The sequence below is a fragment of the Schistocerca cancellata genome, chromosome 5, assembly GCF_023864275.1.
Source record: "Schistocerca cancellata isolate TAMUIC-IGC-003103 chromosome 5, iqSchCanc2.1, whole genome shotgun sequence".
Classification (NCBI taxonomy): Eukaryota; Metazoa; Arthropoda; class Insecta; order Orthoptera; family Acrididae; genus Schistocerca; species Schistocerca cancellata.
In genome coordinates, this window is record NC_064630.1 from 242,184,605 (window position 1) to 242,208,096 (window position 23,492).

Sequence of the window (23,492 nt, forward strand, 5' to 3'; positions counted from 1 at the left end):
GTCACTTAACACAACTGGCACTGTTAGTTAGGTAAGCCCATCCACCACGACAACAATGTCGTACATCAGATAGGAAAAATTGGTTTTTAATAGTCGTGAGGGCAAAACCAGCATAAAAAACAACAATGACATCAATTTTTAATTGTCTTGAAACTGGCGCAAGACATGTTCAGTATGCTGTTCACTGTCTTCTGCCGCAAGCTGAAATCAAGAAACAGAATGTTCCATAACAGATCAGAGTGTTTCAAGAGTCTCTTTCAGAATGTGTTGTACAATGAGTGCCTTCAGTTTAGCTATATTTGTAATTTGAGCACTGAACACAGCATCTTTCAGATAACTCAACAGCCAGAAGTCACATGAATTAACGTCAGGTGACTTGGACAGCTAAGCTGTAGGGAAATGACAGTTTATAATTCTATCATTTCCAAAATTTCTCTTCAGCAGCTGCTTCACTGTCTGTGCAAAGAGCAGAAGAGCACCATCTTGCATAAAAATGATCCTACCCAGACATATAGGCCACTGAAAGGTTAAATGATTGTGTGAAAAGACTCATAGCATTTACCAATGACAGTACAAGTAACAGGATTGGCAGTGCCATCCTCGGAAAAATACAGCCCTAAAAATAAATGGGGCTGTCAACCAGCACTACAGAGTTACCTTTGTAGAATGAAGTAGTACCGATACCAACTGATGTGTGAGCAGATTTTCCATTGCCTATGTTCTGTAATTCTGTGTATTGGCATGTCCTTGGACGTGAAAATCAGCTTCGTATGTCCACAGAATATTCCATGGCCATTCACAGTCCACTTCCATGTGGGAAAAAATTCTAGAGCAAACATTTGTATTACTGGCACATCAGCATGACGCAATTCCTGAACATGGGTAACTATGTACAGATTGCAATGCAGGATGTTTTTAGAATTTTCTACATTGCACTCACAGGCATGTCCAAGGCACAAGCAAATCCCTGTGCACTGCATGTTTGCACCCCACCATTCGACTCCTGCAATTCTGTGGTTACACCTTCCACTGACATAAGGTCAATTTTTTTCATCCCCCTGTGACATTGCACTTCAAAAAAAAATCTCTCTTTTACGAACTTCGTAATCATTTTTTCCAGATTCTTGGCAGACACCAGACTAATGCCCTTTTTCATACCCTTGAGTATGCAGAACTTCTACAGAGCTACTGGCACACGATCACCATTCTTGTAAAAAAGTTTTACCAGCAGTGCACAATCCTGCATTGAGACAGTCAAGTCGATCATCTCAGACACAAACTGTGAAACAGTTGTGTACCCTCCAACCTATTTTACACAGTCTGCCACTTACAGTGCAATCTAGTGGTAAAATTTTTGTTCAATATATTTCAATTTCCATAATATCCCCCCCCCCTTTTTCAATAATATTCTACTCAAATTTTATACTATTCAGAGCAGTGGTTCTTTTTTCTAATAGTGTTTTGAAACTGGAACTTTAATTATAATCACCCTTTATTTCATAAACATAATTTTCATACAAAAACTGTAGGAACCAACCACCCACCTGCAGGTTAACAACAGATAATGTACAGACACTCATAAAAATCAAATACAAATTGTCATTTTACTTGTTTGCTGGTTCCATATATTAAAACAGTGTGCATAACCAGGACTAGAGTCTGGGACCCTCACCTTTTGAAGAGAGTGCTCTACTGACAAAGCTACCAAAGCATGACTTACGACCAGCCCTCATAGCTTTATTTCTGCCAGATACTCATCTCCTACCTTCCAAACTTCACGAAGTTCTCCTGCATATCTGACAGCATGAGCCACTCTGCAAAGAACAGATACTGTAGAGATATAGTTTAGCAACAACCTGGGGGATTGTTTCCAGACTGAATTTTCATTCAGCAGCAGTTTAGCAGTTACGACATGAGGTAATGACGAAAGTAAAGCTGTGAGGGTGGGTCATGAGTTTTGCTTGAATAGCCCAATCAGTAGAGCCCTTGCCCACAAAAGGCAAAGGTCCAGTGTCTGAGTCCTAGTCCCAGTCCCAGTAAACTTCAAATCAGCTCACACTCCACTGCAGACCAAAAATTCATTCTCGAATGATCATCATCATCATCATCATCATCATCATCATCATCATTTAAGACTGATTATGCCTTTCAGCGTTCAGTCTGGAGCATAGCCCCCCTTATACAGTTCCTCCATGATCCCCTATTCAGTGCTAACATTGGTGCCTCTTCTGATGTTAAACCTATTACTTCAAAATCATTCTTAACCGAATCCAGGTACCTTCTCCTCGGTCTGCCCCGACTCCTCCTACCCTCTACTGCTGAATCCATGAGTCTCTTGGGTAACCTTGCTTCTCCCATGCGTGTAACATGACCCCACCATCTAAGCCTGTTCGCCCTGACTGCTACATCTATAGAGTTCATTCCCAGTTTTTCTTTGATTTCCTCATTGTGGACACCCTCCTGCCATTGTTCCCATCTACTAGTACCTGTAATCATCCTAGCTACTTTCATATCCGTAACCTCAACCTTGTTGATAAGGTAACCTGAATCCACCCAGCTTTCGCTCCCATACAACAAAGTTGGTCGAAAGATTGAACGGTGCACAGATAACTTAGTCTTGGTACTGACTTCCTTCTTGCAGAAGAGAGTAGATCGTAGCTGAGCGCTCACTGCATTAGCTTTGCTACACCTCGCTTCCAGTTCTTTCACTATGTTGCCATCCTGTGAGAATATGCATCCTAAGTACTTGAAACCGTCCACCTGTTCTAACTTTGTTCCTCCTATTTGGCACTCAATCCGTTTATATTTCTTTCCCACTGACATTACTTTCGTTTTGGAGATGCTAATCTTCATACCATAGTCCTTACATTTCTGATCTACCTCTGAAATATTACTTTGCAAACTTTCAATCGAATCTGCCATCACAACTAAGTCATCCGCATATGCAAGACTGCTTATTTTGTGTCCACATATCTTAATCTCACCCAGCCAGTCTATCGTTTTCAACATATGATCCATAAATAATATGAACAACAGTGGAGACAGGTTGCAGCCTTGTCTTACCCCTGAAACTACTCTGAACCATGAACTCAATTTACCATCAACTCTAACTGCTGCCTGACTATCCATGTAAAGACCTTTAATTGCTTGCAAAAGTTTGCCTCCTATTCCATAATCATGTGGAACAGACAATAACTTCCTCCTAGGAACCCGGTCATATGCCTTTACTAGATCTATAAAGCATAGATACAATTCCCTGTTCAACTCATAACACTTCTCCATTATTTGCCATAAGCTAAAGATCTGGTCCTGACAACCTCTAAGAGGCCTAAACCCACACTGATTTTCCTCCAATTGGTCCTCAACTAATACTCGCACTTTCCTTTCAACAATACCTGAGAAGATTTTACCCACAACACTGATTAAAGAGATACCTCTGTAGTTGTTACAATCTTTTCTGTTTCCATGTTTAAAGATTGGTGTGATTACTGCTTTTGTCCAGTCTGATGGAACCTGTTCCGACTCCCAAGCCATTCCAATTATCCTGTGTAGCCATTTAAGATCTGACATTCCACTGTATTTGATGAGTTCTGACTTAATTTCATCCACCCCAGCCGCTTTATTGCACTGCAATCTATTGACCATTTTTTCCACTTCCTCAAATGTGATCCTATTTCCATCATCATTCCTATCCCATTCTACCTCGAAATCTGAAACATTACTGATCGTATTTTCACCTACATTGAGCAACTCTTCAAAATATTCCCTCCATCTGCCCAAGGCATCCACAGGATTCACCAGCAGTTTTCCTGACCTGTCCAAAATGCTTGTCATTTCCTTCTTACCTCCCTTTCGAAGACTGCTAATTACACTCCAGAATGGTTTTCCAGCAGCTTGACCCATAGTCTCCAACCTGTTTCCAAAGTCTTCCCACGATTTCTTCTTGGATGCTGTAATTATCCGTTTGGCTTTGTTTCTTTCTTCAACATAACTTTCTCTGTCTACCTGGGTTCTGGTATGTAGCCATTTTTGATATGCCTTCTTTTTCCTTTTACAGGCTGCCTTGACTGTATCATTCCACCAAGCTGTTTGCTTCATCCTACTTTTACACACTACTGTTCCAAGACATTCTTTAGCCACTTCTAGTACTGTGTCCCTGTACCTTGTCCATTCCTTTTCCAATGACTGTAATTGACTACATTCAACTAACTGGTACCTTTCTGAGATCGCTGTTATGTACTTGTGCCTGATTTCCTTATCCTGAAGTTTCTCCACTCTTATCCTCCTACATATGGACCTGGCCTCCTGCACTTTCGGCCTCACAATCCCAATTTCACTGCAGATTAAATAATGATCAGTGTCATCAAAGAATCCCCTGAATACACGTGTGTCCCTCACAGTCTTCCTGAATTCCTGATCTGTTATTATATAGTCAATGACAGATCTGGTTCCCCTGCCTTCCCAAGTATACCACTGAATGTTCTTATGTTTAAAAAAGGAGTTTGTGATTACTAAGCCCATACTGGCACAGAAATCCAAGAGTTGTTTCCCGTTCCTGTTGGCCTCCATATACTCTCCAAATTTACCCATAACCTTTTCATACCCTTCTGTTCGATTTCCAATCCTGGCGTTAAAATCACCCATGAGCAGAACACTGTCCTTGTCCTTTACTCTAACAACTACATCACTGAGTGCCTCATGAAAACTATCCATCTTATCTTGATCTGTCCCTTCACAATGCGAATATACTGACACAATCCTAATTTTCTTGCTAGACACTGTCAAATCTATCCACATCAGCCGTTCGTTTACATACCTTATTGCAACTACGCTGGGTTCCATTTCTTTCCTGATGTAAAGCCCTACACCCCATTGTGCTATTCCTGCTTTGACTCCTGACAGGTAGACCTTGTATTCTCCCACTTCCTCTTCTTTCTCACCCCTTACCCGAATGTCACTAACAGCTAAAACGTCCAGCCCCATCTTACTTGCAGCCTCTGCCAGCTCTACCTTCTTCCCAGAGTAGCCCCCATTGATATTAATAGCTCCCCATCTCATTACCATTTGTTTGCCAAGTCGTATCTTAGGAGTCCCTGGTTTGTCAGTTAGAGGTGGGACTCCGTCACCTCCAAAGGTCCGAGGCATTTTGCTCTGATTGTTGCCAGCATCATATTTAAAGTACCGGGGAAGCAGGTTGCTAGCCTTACTTGCCCCGCGTCCCGTTGGGTTTTACCCCTAACGGCTGAGGGACTAACCGGTGGATTTGATAGTCTTTGCCGTATGAGCACAATGGTGACCACGACTCAGAATATGTCCGAGATGCCCAGCCGTATTCCAAAGTAACTGGTATCCCGCCTGTCGGGACCACTTACTTGGCCACTCATACGTTGCCCGTGGTTCATGAACTGGGACATGACTACAGGAACCCACACCATGAACCACATTCTCGAATGTATTAAAAAAAATATATATATACAAACCTGATTCTTCTGGAATTCTTCATTCCACTTAGCTTTATCCCAAAAATCCACATTCATTATACCTATGTAACAGCCCACATTCATTTCTGTGTGACGAGAAACATAATCTGTCTGCTGCTGGGCCAAGGCTACTTGGTTTACAACAAATACTGCCAGCTTCTTTCCACGACCGTACTTCCTGAAATAATATGGAACTCATTTTAGTACATTTATTAATTCATTAGGGATAATAAATTCTTATATCACAGTGGTCTGAAGGTAAACTGAATCCAGTCTTCATGAATAAAATCAATGTTAAAATGTTAGCTCAAACACCTATTTACATGTAAAAAACACTGGAATTTACATGTTTTGAAAGTCAAGCTTTCACCATCAGAATTCCTGTACAAGAACCTCAAAAAACGAACAATATTAAACACACAAAAGAGGAATAAAAATGAAGTAATGTGCCTACTTCCCACGCATGGGTATCTTCTTAAGATGTACACCCACATAATCCGAACTGACAAAATAAATTAAAATGGAATGACATTTGTCCATGGGTGTTGGCAGCATCAGAATAACAGCATGCCACATGTATCTTCCTGAAAGCCACATCCCAGAGACAAACACAGATGTAATGCAAGTGAGATCTTTGGGAATGTAAACATGAAGTCAAAGAGAGACCGAAGAAAAAGATGATGCATAACCATTCACGACAACCTGGAAATTCAAATACCATCATGAACAAAAACTCTGAAGTTATTTGAGACACAGGTAGGCTGTTCATTTACCGTATTACAGTTTCCCACACTATGTAAAGTGAGCTCGCACTGTTGCTGTCCATCTCCAGCAATTAAGGATGCATCTAGAAAGATAAAAATTTGGTGGGTAACCTCCTCTAGGAGCCTTCTTTCTTTCTTTTATTATATATCTTGGCTGTAGTGAAATGAGAATGAGTTTTGTGAAAAGTAAGTTTCTAGCATTAAGAACGAATTTTCTGGATACTCATAATGTCTAAAGAGAAACTGTGAATCACAGGAAAAATCAACACTTTATGCATGTCTATTCCTCTAACAAAAATTATTTTAAAACTTTTTCAGGCATTGCAAGCACTGTATTGCTTAACTTATAAAATCTAATAATCCTTTAAATCGTAAAGGTTAACTTCAACTGAAAGGTTGGTCTGAATGCCATAGACATGGTTTTACTGCAAATGAGAAGACCTTGCCTTGTTCCACTTTTCAGCTGACTTGCCTGGCCAGTTATAGGGGAATCTACAGGTTAACATGAGGTCTGAGTCATAATGTAACCTAACATTTTTCACTTCAACATGACATTGTCAGAGATGGAAGAAGCAGAAGCAGGAAATAGTTCCAAAAATGATCAAGGATTCATTTGGTAGTTTGATACCCACTTTGTCACTGGGGCAAATTCCAGTAATGTATTACTCGCCTTGCAAAATCTTGCTATCCCACTTAATAAAAAGTTTCCTAGAGAAGATCACACACTAATGCAAGGAGGGAGGACAATACATGTAATTTAGGGTTCAATGACGTTGAATACAAATTTGATAGATACTGTGCACAAGCTTCAATAGGACGATGAAAAATTTCCCCAAGTATTTTTCCAAAGCAATCATCTTGGCATTCCTCTTAATCAACTGAAGGTAACCACAGAAAAACTAAATCTGGATGGCTTGAGAAGTTTTGAATCATTGTCCTCCCAAAAGTGTGGCCAGTGCCATAAACACTGCACCAGCACAATAGGTAAGAAGTGGAGGAACAATGTGCCCCAGAGAACACAAGATGAATAATTACAGGGCAGGAACAGATTAATCAAATGCTAAGAGTAACAAAAAGGCACATCACCATGTCAGAGGAAGGATAAATAAATCCTCTTCATCTACCATTTGACATCCTCTCTTGGACATGACCATTCCCTATATTTTTCAATGCATTACAAGTACATCTGTATTCTGTGGTGTACCAGCCTTTATTTTCCTCCTTCCAATTCCTTTCACAGTTGGTGTGTGGGAGGACATTTTGTCAGTACCACTATGAATGAGCCCGAATATCTCAGAGTAGCACTGGCAACCTATATCTTCAATTATTTGCTGGTTGTATTCCAATCTCTGTCTTTCTTTACAGCTTTTGCCCTCTACAGATCCCTCTAGTACCATGGAAGTCATTCCCTGATGTCTTAACATATGTCCTATCGTTCTGTCCCAACCCCTAGTCAGTGTTTTCCACATATTCCTTTCCTCTCCAATTCTGTACAGCCCCTTCTCATTCCTTACCTTATCAGTCCACCTAATTCTCTACATCAGTCTGTAAAACCACATACTTTGATTCTTTTCTATTCTGGTTTTCTCACAGTTCATGTTTCACTACCATACAATGCTGAGCTACAAAGGAACATTCACAGAAATTCCTTCCTCAAATTACGGTCTGTGATTGGTACTAGTAGATTTCTCTTGGTCAAGAACATCCTTTTTGCCAGTTCTAGTCTGCTTTTGATGTCCTCGTTGCTCCATCCATCATTGGTTATTTTGCTGCCAAGGTAGAAGAATTTCTCAAATTCATCTACTTCAGGATCATCAATTCTGATGTTAAGTTTCTCACTGTTCTCATTTTTGCTACTTCTTGTTACTTTTGCCTGTCTTCATTTTACTCTCAATCCAAATACTCTTCACGGGTTTGCAGTTGGATCATGTCGTCGTTCAGACACAATATTTCGGCGGACCAGCTGGCCGCCATCTTCAGGTGAGTTAACGCTCGTGCACTGCCTCGCCAGAAACTGAATTCCAGCCACGACGACAGAAGCCTTTTTACACCACGGACAGAGCACCGCATGTGTGCGAGATGATGGGCAGCACCTCCTGGCAGCAAGTAGACAAGCAGCATGCTGGTGGGAGAAGACAGGAGAAATGATAAATCGCAACAGCACTAATTGGGAGAATCCACTGATCAAAAAGAAGACCGTTGTTTAATGTCGGGCAAAATCAGATTCCATATATTACTTAGAAAAAAGCCTTTGTCCCTGTTAATATTATTACTTGATAATCTAATTTCAATGGATTCTTGAAGAACACATTCCCAATAGCGAGAAGCAGGAGCTATCAATTGTGTCTTGTTACACATCATTCTGTGTCCTTCGTTAAGGCAGTATTCCACCACTGCCAACTTCTCAGGCTGAACAACCGAGTGTGTCGATGATGTTCCACACACCGGTCCTGAATAGTTCGAATAGTTTCACCAATATACTTCTTTCCACAGTGGCACGGAATTTCATAAACCCCGGGCTTCCTCAAGCTCAAATCATCTTTTAACTGAGCCAAGAAGGGCTCTAGTCTCTGCCACTGGTGTGAAAACACTTTTAATATCTTATTTTCTTAAAATTCTTGAAATTCATACACCACACCAATATAGTGGAGTTTTGTGGACTCTGGAGAGAAGAGCTTATGCAATTTCTGACGAGGAAGATTTGAAAGAAGAACTTGATCATTTGAAGATTGTTTTTAAAACAGAATGGATATATGGGACAACAAATATGCCGTGCTCTTCAGTTTGGTCCGTCACACAAGCCAATATAGGATACTTCTGAAGCTGTTGCTTGTTTACCCTTTGTGGGAAGTATATCATCTAAAATTTCAAGAATATTAAGCAATCACGATATTAAAAGAGTTTTCACGCTGGTGGCAGAGACTAGAGACCATCTTGGCACAGTTAAAAGATGATTTGAGCTTGAGGAAGCCCGGCGTTTATGAAATTCCGTGTCACTGTGGAAAGAAGTATATTGGTCAAACTATTCAAACTATTCAGGATCAGTGTGTGGAACATCATCGGCACACTCGGTTGGTCCAGCCGAACACTGCCTTAACGAAGGACTCAGGATGATGTATGACACGACACAATTGATAGCTCCTGCTTTTCGCTAATGGGAATGTGTTCTTAAAGAATCCATTGAAATTAGATTATCAAGTAATAATATTAACAGGGACAAAGGCTTTCCTCTAAGTAAGATATGGAATCTGATTTTGCCCGACATTAAAAAACGGTCTTCTTTTTGATCAGTGGATTCTTCCAATTAGTGCTGTTGCGATTTATCATTTCTCCTTGTCTTCTCCCACCGGCACGCTGCTTGTCTACTTGCTGCCAGGAGGTGCTGCCCATCATCTCGCACACATGCGGTGCTCTGTCCGTGGTGTAAAAAGGCTTCTGTCGTCGTGGCTGGAATTCAGTTTCTGGCGAGGCAGTGCACGAGCGTTAGCTCACCTGAAGATGGCAGCCAGCTGGTCCACCGAAATATTGTGTCTGGACGATGACACGATCCGACTGCAAACCCGTGAAGAATATCTGGATTGAGAGTAAATTGAAGACAGGCAAAAGTATCAAGAAGTAGCAAAAATGAGAACAGTGAGAAACTTAACATCAGAATTGATGATCCTGAAGTAGATGAATTTGAGAAATTCTTCTACCTTGGCACCAAAATAACCAATGATGGATGGAGCAACGAGGACATCAAAAGCAGACTAGAACTGGCAAAAAGGACGTTCTTGACCAAGAGAAATCTACTAGTACCAAGCACAGACCGCAATTTGAGGAATCTTGGGTAAACCATACAATCTCGGAGGAACTGCCGCACCAGAATGAATTTTCTTGACGACATCACTAGGTAAGGAGCTCTTCTTTAAAAGTGAGTGAGTCTTCCGTTTTATACAATCCGTGGGATCATTTTTGATTTTCCGATAGGCCGATTCATCTAACAAAAGATCCATTTTGGCTCCATAATCCTCACATGAGAGAATAACCGTGGCATTACCTTTATCAGCCGGAAGAATTATTAGATCCCGATTTTCTCTCAGAGGCCGAATAGCAGCCCTTTCACAAGATGGAATATTATTAAGTGGAGTGGGAACTCGACGAAGTTTATAGGCAACCTCTTGCCTGATCTCTTCTGCCCTGTTCTCAGGAAGGCGGGCCACAGCTTGTTCTACAGCATAAATAAAATCCGTAATAGGAGTCTTCTTAGGAGTAGGTGCAAAATTTAAACCTTTTTCCAAAACGGATAATGTAGCATCATCATGCAACCAGCTGTCATCCACCACACCAACATAGTGGAGTTTTGTGGACTGGTGAAAAGAGCTTATGCAATTTCTGACGAGGAACATTTGAAAGAAGAACTTGATCATTTGAAGATTGTTTTTAAAACAGAATGGATATATGGAACAACAAATATGCCGTGCTCTTCAGTTTGGTCCGTCACACGAACCAATACAGGATACTTCTGAAGCTGATGCTTATTTACCCTTTGCGGGAAGTATATCATCTAAAATTTCTAGAATTTTAAGAAAATACGATATTAAAAGTGTTTTTTATGCTTTTGTCTGACATTAAACAACAACCGTCTTCTTTTTGATCACTGGATTCTTCCAATTAGTGCTGTTGCGATTTATCGTTTCTGCTGTCTTCTCCCAACGGTGCGCTACATGTCTACTTGCCACCAGGAGGCGCTGCCCATCATCTCGCGCATGCGCGGTGCTCTGTCCATGGTGTATAAAGACTTCCGTCGTTGTGGCTGGAATTCAGTTTCCGGCGAGGCAGTGCATGAGCATTAACTCAACTGAAGATGGCAGCCAGCTGGCACGCCGAAATATTGTGTCTGGACGATGACATGATCCGGCTGCAAACCCATGAAGAACATCAGCAGTTATTACGCTGGGAAAGTCTACAAAATTACTCTCAATCCACTCATTAAACTCTTCATCCCATTCAGCAGATCATATAATTCTTCTTCACTTTCACTCAGGATAGCAATGTCATCAGCGAATCTTATCACTGATACCCATTCACCTTTAATTTTAATTCCACTCTTGCACCTTTCTTTCATTTCCATCACTGATTATTCGATGTAAAGATTGAGCAGTAGGGGCAAAACATAACATCCCTGTCTTACACCCTTTTTAATCCAAGCACTTCATTCCCCATTGTCCACTCTTATCATTTCCTCTTGGCTCTTGTACCTATTGTATATCAGTCATCTCTCCCTAGATCTTACCCCTATTTTTCTCTCAGAATTTTGAACACCTTGCACCATTTTACACTGTTGAACCCTTTTTCCAAATCAACAAATCTTGTGAATGTCTCTTGATGTTTCTTTAGACTTCCTTCCATTATCAACCACAATGTCAGAATGGCCTCTCTCGCGCCTCTACCTTTCCAAAAGCCAAACTGATTGTCATCTAACACATCCTCAATTTCATTATCCATTCTCCTATATATTATCCTTGGCAGCAACTTGGATGCATGAGCTGATAAGCTGATTGTACGACAATTCCCGCACTTGTTGGCTCTTGCAGAGTCTGGAACAGTGTGGATGATACTTTTCCGAAGTCAGATGGCATGTCGCCAGATTCATACATTCTACATACCAATGTGAATAGTCATTTTGTTGCCACTTCCCCAACGATTTTAGAAATACTGATGGTATGTTATCTATCCCTCCCGTCTTGTTTGATCTGAAGTCCTCCAAAGCTCTTTTAAATCCTAATTCTAATATTAGATCCCCTATCTCTTCTAAATCAGCTCCTGTTTCTTCTTCTGTCACATCAGAGGCTTTCAATGTACTCTTTCAAACTGTCCGCTCTCTCCTCTGCATTGAACAGTGGAATTCCTATGGCACTTTTTATGTTACCATTCTTGCTTTCAATTTCATTGAAGGTTATTTTGACTTTCCTATATGCTGAGTCAGTCCTTCCGACAATCATTTCTTTTTAGATTACTTCAAATTTTTCTTGCAACCATTTCATCATAGCTTGCCTGCACTTCCTATTTATTTCATTCCTCAGTGACTTTTCTTTCTGTATTCCTGAATTTCCCTGAACATTTTTGTACTTCCTTCTTTCATAAATCAACTGAAGTTTCTTTTTTTTTGTTACCCATGGTTTCTTCGCACTTACCTTTTTTGTACCTACTTTTTTTCTTTCCAACTTCTGTAATTGCCCTTTTTAGAGATGTCCATTCCTCTTCAACAGTACTGCCTACTGAGCTATTCCTTACGGCTGTATCTACAGCCTTCCAGAAGTTCAAGCATATATCATCATTCCTTAGTACTTCCGTATCCCACTTCTTTGCATATTCCAGGGTATGTCTTACAATCCAATGTCTGATTTTGGAATCTCTGCCTGAACATGATGTAATCTAACTGAAATCTTCCCATGTCACCCAGCTGTTTCCAAGTATAACTCCTCTTGCGAGTCATGAACAGAGTATTCACTATCACCAGCTGAAATTTATTACAGAACTCAATTAGTCTTTCTTCTCTCTCTTTCCTTGTCCTAAACCCATATTCTCCTGTAACCTTTTCTTCTACTCCTTCCCCTACAACTGCATTCCAGTCCCCCATCACTATTAGATCTCCATCTCCCTTTATGTACTGTATTACCCTTTCAATATCCTCATATGCTTTCTCTATCTTTTCACCTTCGGCTTGCGACGTCGGCATGTGTACTGAATTATTGTTGTCTGTGTTGGTTTGCTATCAATTCTGATAAGAACAATCATATCACTGAACTGTTCAAAGTAACAGACTCTTGGTTGGTTGGTTTGTGGGGGTCGAAGGGACCAGACTACAAAGGTCATCGGTCCCTTGTTCCATGACCATAAAATCTCACAAGGCGTAAAAACAAGGGACAACACAGAACAAGAAAGACACAGACAAAGACCAGAAAACAAGGAAATAAAAGCACATAGAGATTTATAGTGGTTGGCCGACCACGGAAACAGAAAAGGAAACGCCAACCGCCAAGAAACACACTAAAAACCACAATCTAAAACCATAGGCCACAGGTCAGATTCAAAACAATAAAGGACACTAACCCTTAGATCAAGTGATAAAAAGCCCCCTGCACAAATAAAACTACAAACTAGGTCTGCCGTTGCAGCATCATCCGATAAAAAAGCAGGGAGAGTATCAGGCAGCATAAACGTCTGCCTGAGTGCAGTTAAAAACAGACAGGCCAACAGGATGTGGACCACTGTCAATACTGATCCACAGCGGCAGAGAGGTGGGTCCTCATGGCGCAAGAGATGACCGTGCGTCATCCAAGTGTGGCCAATGCAGAGCTGGCAGAGAACTGAGTCCTTGCGGGAGCCTCGTAAGGAGGAGCGCCACACACCAGTAGTCTCCTTGACGGCCCGAAGTTTTTTGGGTGACTACAGGGCGCGCAGTTCTTCACCCTAGGTGCGAAGTACCTTCTGCCCCAAAACTGACCTGAGGTCACTCTCCAAAAGGCCAATCTCCAAGGCTGCTGCACTGACAGCCTATTTGGCCAGCGTGTCAACACGTTCATTTCCTGGGATGCCGACATGGCCCAAGGTCCACATAAAGGCCACAGAGTGGCCGCAACGGGCAAGAGTATGGAGGGACTCCTGGATAGCTATCAGCAGATGAGAGTGAGGGACACACTGGTCGATGCTCATAAACCGATCAGGAAGTCACTACAGATAACGAAGGACTCACCCGAGCAGGAGCGGATATACTCTAGGGCGCAAGAGATGGCGACCAGCTCAGCACTGAAAACACTGCGGCAATGAGTGTTATTCATAATGATCCCCTAGAGTAATAGCATAACCAACAACACAACCAGCAACCAGCGAACTGTCAGTATAGACAACGTCAGAGCCTTGAAATGTGGCAAGAATTGAAATAAAGCAGTGGCAGAGGGACTCAGGAGGGACGGAGTCCTTCGGGCCCTGTGCCACATCGACCCCACGGTATGGGCGGGGCACACACCACAGGGGTAGACGTATATGGGCCTGGAAAACAGGAGGGAGAGGGAAAAACTCAAGCCCAGAGAGAAGAGCCCAGATACGAACTGAGATCGTACACCCTGATCGGGTCCGCCGCTCTGGCAGATGGACGTCCGAGTTAGGGAACAGCAGACGGTAATTGGGATGCCCGGGCGAGCTACAAACGTGGGCAGCGTAAGCGGCCAGTAATCGTCGGTGCCAGATCCGCAATGGAGAGACCAGCCTCCACAAGTATGCTAGTGACAGGGCTTGTGCGGAAAGCTCCAGTGCCAAGTCGGATTCCGCTGTGAAGGATGGGGTCAAGCAACGGCAATGCAGAAGGGGTTGTCGAACCTTAAGCCAGGCTCTCATAATCTAGACGGGACTGGATTAACGCGTGGTACAGCTGTAAAAGGGTAGACCGATCGGCACCCCAGCTGGTGTGACTCGAGCAAGGAAGAGCATTAAGATGTAGCCATTACGTTTGTTTAAGCTGCTGAATATGAGGGAGCTAAGTAAACCAGGTATCAAAAACCAATCCCAAAAACCGATGCGTCTCTACCACTGAAAGAGGTTTGCTGTCAAGATAAAGCCGTGGCCCAGGGTGAACAGTGCGAAGCTGGCAGCAATGCATAACACAGGTCTTGGCAGCCGAAAACTGGAAGCCATGCACTACAGCCCAAGACTGTGCCCTGGATAGCATTCTGCAGTTACCGTTCAGCAGCTGCAACGCCGGTGGAGCTATAGTATAGGCAGATGTCATCAGCATACAAGGAAGATGAGACAGATGTTCCGACCGCCACAGCGAGCCCATTAATTGCAACTAAAAAGTGGCGGACACTCAAGACAGATCCTTGCGGGACCCCACTCTCCTGAACTCGAGAGGAACTATGGGAGGCCGAAACCTGCATGCGGAAGGAACGAAGCAACAGAAAATTTTGTATGAAAATCGGGAGCGGACCCTGAAGATGCCACCTATGAAGAATGGTGAGGATGTCATGTCGCCATGTCGTATCATAGGCCTTCCACATGTCAAAAAAGACAGCAACTGATGGTCGGCAAAGGCCGTCCAGATGGCAGACTCCAGGCTCATCAGATTATCGGTGGCAGAGCGGCCCTTACAGAACCCACCCTGAGACGGAGCAAGAAGTCCCGAGTCTCAAGCAGCCAACTCAACCTCCGGCTCACCATGCATTCGAGCAACTTGCCAAGAATGTTGGTGAGGCTAATGGGGCAGTAGCTGTCCACCTCCAGTGGGTTCTTGCCAGGTTTCAACAAAGGGATTACAATGCTTTCCCACCATTGCGACGGAAACTCACCCTCAACCCAGATATGATTGAAAAGGTCTAGGAGGCCTCTCGGGCAGTCCACTGAGAGGTGTCTGAGCATCTGACAGTGGATGCGATCTGGCCCGGGAGCAAGCAGCTAGGGGACTTTGGAATTCCCACTCACTGAATGGAGCATTGTACGAGTCAGGGTGGTGCGTGTGAAATGAAAATCTCTGACATTCCAACCACTCTTTCAGGGAGCGGAAGGCCTGTGGGTATTCGCAGAAGCAGAACTCTGAACAAAATGCTCCGCTAAGTGGTTTGCAATCATGTCAGAGTCAGTACAGACTGCTCCATTCAGTGAAAGCGCAGGTATGTCAATGGGGGTCCAACAGCCATAGAATCACCTAATCTTGGCCCAAACCTGTGATGGAGAGGCTGCGGGTTCGCACAAAGAGCCGTTTAAAGGCGATGAGGTGTTCCAATGAGGGATGCCGCTTGTGACGCTGGAGGGCCCGCCTGCGATCTTTATCGCCTCAGCGATCTCTGACAACCATCAAGGCACAGTCCTCTGCCGAGGGGACCCAGAAGAACAGGGAATGGCAGATTCTGCATCAGTAACGATGCCGGTGGTGACTGAGTGAACCACCGCATCAATGGCGTCATTGGAAATAGGCTCAATAGTGGCAATGGAGGTGAACAAGTCCCAGTCAGCCTTACTCATAGCCCATCTGCAGGGGCACCCAGAAGAGTGACACTGTGGCAATGACAGGAAGATCGGAAAGTGGTCACTACTGCACAAGTCATCATGCACACTCCATTGGACACACGGTAATAGGCTAGGGCTGCAGATCAAAAGGCCGATGGCTGAGTATGTGCCATGCACCACACTGAAATATGTGAAGGCACCATTATTTAAAAGAGAAAGGTCGAGCTGTGCCAACACTTTCTCAACAACGTTGCCTTGGCCTGTTGCCACTGATACACCCCACAGAGGGTTACGGGCGTTGAAGTCCGCCAGTAACAGAAAAGGTGGCGGCAATTGTGTTATCAGTGCAGCCAGGACGTGCTGCAGGACATCACCATCCGGTGGAAGATAGAGACTGCAGACAGTAACAGCCTGAGGTGTCCACACACGAACAGCGACAGCCTCTAAAGGTGTTTGTAGAGGGACACACTCACTGTAAAGATAGTGAAGGACGTAGATGCAGATGCTACCAGATACCTACTCATAAGCTGCCTAGTTCTTATAATAACCCTGATAGCCACGGAGGGTGGGGGTTCGCATCGCCGGCAACCAAGTTTCCTGAAGAGCAATGCAGAGGAAAGGGTGAAAGCTGAGAAGTTGTCAGAGTTCAGCAAGATGGTGGAAAAAACCGCTGCAGGTCCACTGAAGGATGACACTGTCCATGGCCGAGATAGGTGTGAAGGGACTGAGGAGGCAGATTACGCTGCTGGGTCTCCTGCTGCCACCGATGGAGTACCTGTGCAAGTAACATCGATTGTGTCTGAGGGTCCGGCGAGATCTAGGTCCTCAGCACATGCCAGAATCTCTACCTAGTCCGCAGACACAGAGCTTGTAGGTTGTGGTGGGGTGGGTGCCACCAGAAGTTCCTTCGTCTTAGAGGTCTTCTTCTTGGACTTTTGTCACTGCTCCTTGGGTTTCACTGGCTGGGAGGGCTTCACTGATTCAGTCTCCGGGATGGAGGAGGATCGCGAAGCCCTACGACCAGCTGCTTGTGGGCACTTATGCCACTGCCAGGCGTCATACTTCCCACTTGTGGAAACCTGGGCAGGGAGGGACCCAAGGGCAAGGGACCCCTTGTGAGCAAGAGGAACCAAAGAAGTTGGATGCTTCTCCAGGTTAGCAGTGGGAACTGATGTCCCCGATGGGTGTTTGGGTGGGGTGGGGGGAGGGGTTGCTCCTCAGGTAGGTGGTGCAGGAGCAACAGGGTGGGTAGTGCCCCCCATGGTCAAGGGGGCATGTGGAGTCGTACGGCTCGGGGAGCCGACTGGAATTCGCTGAACTGATGGGGCTATCACGTTTGTCGTAGCGGCAGCATATGAGGAAGTCATTCGCACAGGATGGAGTTGTTCATATTTCCTCTTAGCCTCAGTATAGGTCAGTCAGTCCAGGGTCTTATATTCCATGATTTTCCACTCTTTCTGTAAGATTCTGCAGTTTGGCGAGCAAGGTGAATGATGCTCTCCACAATTGACACAGATGGGAGGCAGGGCACAAGGAGTATTGGGATGTGATGGGCATCCGCAATCTCGATATGTGAGGCTGGAAGTACTGCGGGAAGACATATGGCCAAACTTCCAGCACTTAAAGCACCGCATCGGGGGAGGTATATAGGCTTGACATCACAGCAGTAGACCACCACCTTGACCTTCTCCGGTAGTGTATCACCCTTGAAAGCCAAGACCAAAGCACCAGTAGCAATCTGATTATCCTTCGGACGCCGATGAATGCGCTGGAGGAAATGTAAGCCTCGCCGCTCTAAATGGGTGCGTAGCTCGTCATCAGACTTCAAAAGAAGGTCCCTATGGAAAATAATACCCTGGACCATATTTAAACTCTTATGGGGTGTGATGGTAACTGAAACATCCCCCAACTTGTCACAAGCAGGTAACCTCCGTGACTGGGCAGAGGATGCTGTTTTTATCAATACTGACCCAGAGTGCATTTTGGACAAGGCCTTCACCTCCCCAAACTTGTCCCCTTAATGCTCTACAAAGAATTGAGGCATCGTTGACATGAAAGACTCCCCATCAGCTCTCGTACAAACTAGGAACCGTAGTGAATAAGTGTCAATGCCATCCTGAGCCTTTCGCTCGTCCCACGGTGTGGCCAGGGAGGGGAATGATTTGGGATCATATTTCTGAGCGTTGAATTGACCCCGAGAACACTTAGAGACTGCTGGCGGCTGACCAGGTCATCCGCCCTGATACCATCCACTCCGACTAAGGGCCCTCCCCTCGGGCACCACCCAGCCTCAGCAAGGGCCACCTGGCAAGATGGCCATTACCGGGAGTCCTGAGCCCCAGGAAGATAGGCGCCTACTCTTTGGCATAAGTGGGGTGTTAAAGGCACAGGCATCAGCAGAGCGATCCCTGTGTTGTCAGGGGGCTACAACCAACAGGGTACATGACAGCCCCACCACAACGGACTGGCTTCCGTGCTGGATATTAGGTGCAAGGAAGTCCACGGTCGTCGTCTCCACAGAAAGCAACACTGGACAGTGCATGGTAGAAATCGCACCCAGGAATGTATCCTTGTCCAAGAGATGGAGAACGAGCGGGACTGCAATGTGACGATGAGAAAGCTGGCTAAAGGTCTCAATGCATGATGGACACAATGCACCATGTAAGGCGCCCTTTCCCAATTGGCTTGCTCTTCGGAAGAATGTTGAAAGATGGAGGTCAAACCCAAGAGGGGACCATCACATAAAAGCCAAAAAGTATGAGACTCCTTTTTATCGCCTCTTACTACAGACAAGAATACCGCGAGCCTGTTCTTTACCCCTGAACCCGCAGGGGGGAACAGACTCTCTGCCCTACCTTCCTATTCATAACAAATCATACTTCAATTATATTATTTTCTGCTGCTGTTGATATTACCCTACACTCATCTGACCAGAAATCACTGTCTTCTTTCTATTTCACTTCACTGACACCTACTATATCTTGATTGAGCCTTTGCATTTCCCTTTCAGACTTTCTAGCTTCCCTACCAGGTTCAAGCTTCTGACACTCCACACCCCCACTCGTAGAACACTTTCATTGGTCATTCAATCTTTTTCTAATGGTCACCTCCCTCTTGGCGGTCCCCTCCTGGAGATCTGAATGGGAGACTATTCCAGAATCTTTTGCCAATGGAGAAACCATCATGACACTTTTTCGATTACAGGCCATATGTCCTATGGATACATGTTATGTGTCTTTAATGCAGTGGTTTCTGTTGCCTTCTGCATCCTCATACCATTGATCATTGCCAATTCTCCTACCTTTAGGGGCTGTCTCCCACCCCAAGAACAAGAGAGAGCCCTGAACCTCTGTGCACTACTCCACCCTCTTTGACAAAGCCATTGGCAGAATGAGGGTGACATCTTATGCCAGAAGCCTTCAGCTGGCAATGCTGATTGTTAATCAAAATTTAACCAGTGGCGGGTTTTGAACCTGGGACAGAGGACATTTTGATTACTAATCAAAGATGTTACCCCTAGACCATGGGTACAGCCTGGAATGGTACTGCTCTACTTAATAAACTACACAAAAAGGGATGTGAATTTCTGTGGGTGGCTTTACCAGGAAGCTGCATTTTGCACCTTAAAACAAGCCCTAGGATCAGCGCCAGTATTAGGTCTACCAGAGTTCAACATTGAATTCATTTTGCAAACTGATGCTTCCTGTCTGGGGATAGGAGCAGTGTTGTTAAAGGAACAGGAAGGGATTAGGAAAGTACACCTCAAGGGTATTAAATAATTTTGGGAAAAGATATCTTATCTATGAATTGGAGACCCTGTCAGTTTTGTTCGGCACAGAGGAGATTAGATATTAATTGGAACACTTTGGAAAAGTTTGTCTTGGAAGCTGACAGTCAAGCCCTCAGCTGGGTGTTAGCCACACCAAGAAAAACTGGTCACATTGCCAGGTGGGCATATAGGATTTTATTCTGTAGGTTTGAAGTCCATAATATTTAGAGATTGGAGAATGTTGTAGCTGCAAGGACTGAGTCGCACATTTGGAGGGAATGAGTACAATGAGGGTGATAAGCAGCTACTGACAGATGATGATTCGAAGCCACAATAACTACGACTGTTGCACAAATTCCTCATCTGTTTCATGGCATTGAGGAGTTCCAGGATCAAGGCAAATGCCTTCACGAGATTAAGGAGAGGTTACAGAAAGTAGACAATGTAAATGTTCCACTACTTCCATGAATCTGCTATGGGAAGACATTGAGGAGTGTGGACAACGCAGGAGAAAATCAGACAGCAATTTATTGTCTGGAATGGATAACAAGATCAGTAAGGAGATATCAAGTTGTGACATTCGCACTGTTAGTAAACCAGTGTAAAATAACGAGATCAGATATTTGGTGTCCAAGCTGACAGAGGGACCCTTTCAGTGGATGTACACTGATTTTGTGGAATTGTTGCCTAGACTGAAGGCAGGTAAAAGATGATTTTAGTTTGTGTGGACTGCTTTATGCTTATTAATTTGGTTGTTATCCGCCAAAGTAGCGACCATTCAAGCTCTAATCCAAAATTTACGAGGAATTTTTGGCACTCTTGGCCCTCCACAATCTGATAATGTGAGGTCATTTACCACACCTGATTTTAACCAATTTTGCCTTTGTTTGAGAGTGTGACATGTAACTAGAACACCTTATCATCCAAACCCATAATATATGGAGCACATTAATAGGAACCTTCCCATGGTCCTCATAACCTATCATAGTGATAATCAAAGTGCATGAGATTCTTCACTCCCCTGGTTAACAATGGCACTTATCACTGTATGGCCTGAGAGAAATCAGTCCACACTTGTGAGTTTTCTCCTGGGATACCAGGTAGACAATCCACTGTATAATTTATGGTCTATTGATGACATACTGCCTGAGAAGAGAAATGCTGAACAGTTGGTAATGGAGGCTGGCAAAAGGGATCTCAGTGAGGCACATAAGAGAGAGACCACATCCACCACAATGTAGAGTGGCAACCAAACAACTACCGAATTGGTGGCATGATTTTTATTAAGAATTTTTAAGGAGTCAGTAAAGGCAAGAAGTTATTTCTGTGATTTATGGGTCCATTAGAAACTCAAGAGTTCATGAACCCTGTCACTGTTCTGTTAAGGGACCTCCAAACAGCAAAGAAGTTAGGGCTCACCTGTCTCAGATTAAGTTGGGCTCCCAGGGCAAACCTGGGGTTCTTGGCAGGTTGCCAAATCAAGGAGGGAATATGTGCTACATTCTGCCTACATTGGTATTAGCAGATATAGGTTGGCTATACTTCCTAGTGGATTGTGCTCTTCTTCCTCGGGTGGCAGAAGTGTTAATCAGGTGGGCGCAACATGGGAGAGATCAGTCGGTCGATGGCTCGAGCCACGAGAGGAGAAGTGGTTGCTTGTTTGATTGCGGAAGGACTGTTCGGCAAGCCGTCAACATTACTTGTTTATGGGCTGGCCATGCACACTGAGCAACTGCAGGCCTGCGGTAGTGTGGTGTCCAGAGGCAGGGCAACCTAAGCTTAAGCAGTGACTACCAGTACTGGGTCTTTGTGTCAGCATGTCGCAACTATCTAGTTATGATTTACAGACTGTGTGCCGACAGGGGGATTTAAACTGTGTTATCGGATTTAACTATACACTCTGTTCCCCGATACTATAATGCAATAGACTTTGCATGATGGACAGTTGTATTATTACCTTTACTGTCTATGAATTGGGCAGATATTTTGATGCTGTTATATCTGTAGCTTTGTCGGATGGCACATGAGGACATGCAGTCAGCTTATTCAACTTTCACTTAGTGTGCTGCACTGTCTGGCCATGCCATGAATTTCTAGTTTCCTGTTATTAACATTCAGATGTTTCGGGGTAGTCTGACTTTTCCTTATATGTATATTTAGTGGTGGACATTTTGCTGATAACAATGACATTGTAATCACAACTAAAACACCAGACCTCTTAGTAGAGAAAGGAAATGAAACTCCTAAGGATCAAACCCACAAATATACAAGCAAAGAAAATACCATCAGCAAGTTACACCCTTTATTGATGTGTTACCTTCAACGAGACAACTCCTTATACACAGTTTTCAAAGTACAGCGAGGGGCCTCTGGAATAAAAACTAAAAATAGTAACAAACCTTCACATAACGATCTCTTTATGCAGTTGAAGATTTTAACCACATTATGTGAATATATCCACCAATCTGTCAATATAACTACCAATCTGTTATGCATAACAAGAACATAAGCAATTATCTCATGAACAGTAGCATTCATGATCACTGACCAAGTGCCAGACTAAACTTACAATTACCAAGAGTAAACAAACAAAAAACATGAAACAGTATTTTCTACAAAGAAATAAAATAGTACAATATATTGCACAGTGATATTAAAGGGACAACTAAAATCAAAATATTTGAAAAGTCCATTAAAGTGTACCTCTTAAATAATTCATTCAATAAATTCAAGAATTATTTAAATAGTTCAGAATAGGGAAGGGAAAAATATTAACATTATTTAATAAGAAACAACTGTTATTCTAGAGTAAACCCTTTTAGTTTAATAATTCCTACAGTAATACCCACCAAAATACACAATTTCTCAAAATTCAATGTAACTGGACAGATGAAAAAAAAATCTACTCAGCAAGTAGCAGCAGGAGAAACACACATAAAAAAAGGAACAGAAATCCGCAAGCTTTTTGGGCCAATATCTCCTCCTCCTGGCAGAAGGCGAAGGAAGAGGAATGAAGAAAAAGGACTGGTGTGGTTTAGGAAATGGGGAGAGTTCAGGAAAGATGCCCAGAACTGTTGGTCAGGGGAGATTTACTGGAAGGGATGAGAAAGAAAGATTTTCTTCCCCTTCATCCCTTTTGCCAGATGAAGGGGCCACTGACTCCAAAATCTTGCAAATTTATGTACCCTTTTTATGTGTGTTCTGTTGATACTTGGTCCTATTCTAACAAAGATGATATATAATTTTATAAATGATTTGTAGATGAATAAAGAACAAACAAACCCACAAAACCACCCACTGCAAATCACTATTTTTTGTGTCTGGAGCTACTTAGTTCCCCTCTTGCTCACTGTACTGGCTGTGCAGTGCTGATTATGCAGTGGTAGCTGCTGCGATGGTGTAGAATTGGGTGTTTGAAGTGGTCAGCATCACATCATGGCAGTCACCAAGACATCATCAGTCTCTTTTTGCATCAACATGTTTTACACGAGGAAA

At 43.6% G+C, this 23,492-nt stretch overlaps 1 protein-coding gene across 7 annotated transcripts in view; it reads right to left on the reverse strand.

The window, feature by feature from the left end:
* The window catches only part of LOC126188203 (endoribonuclease Dicer-like), a 425,024-nt gene that overhangs the window by 329,370 nt on the left and 72,162 nt on the right, over positions 1-23,492 (reverse strand). For all 7 annotated transcript variants that reach the window (XM_049929751.1, XM_049929747.1, XM_049929748.1 and 4 more), the window contains one exon: positions 5,481-5,658. In XM_049929751.1, the coding sequence (XP_049785708.1) occupies positions 5,481-5,658 (178 nt within the window). The remainder of the gene's footprint in view (positions 1-5,480; positions 5,659-23,492) is intronic.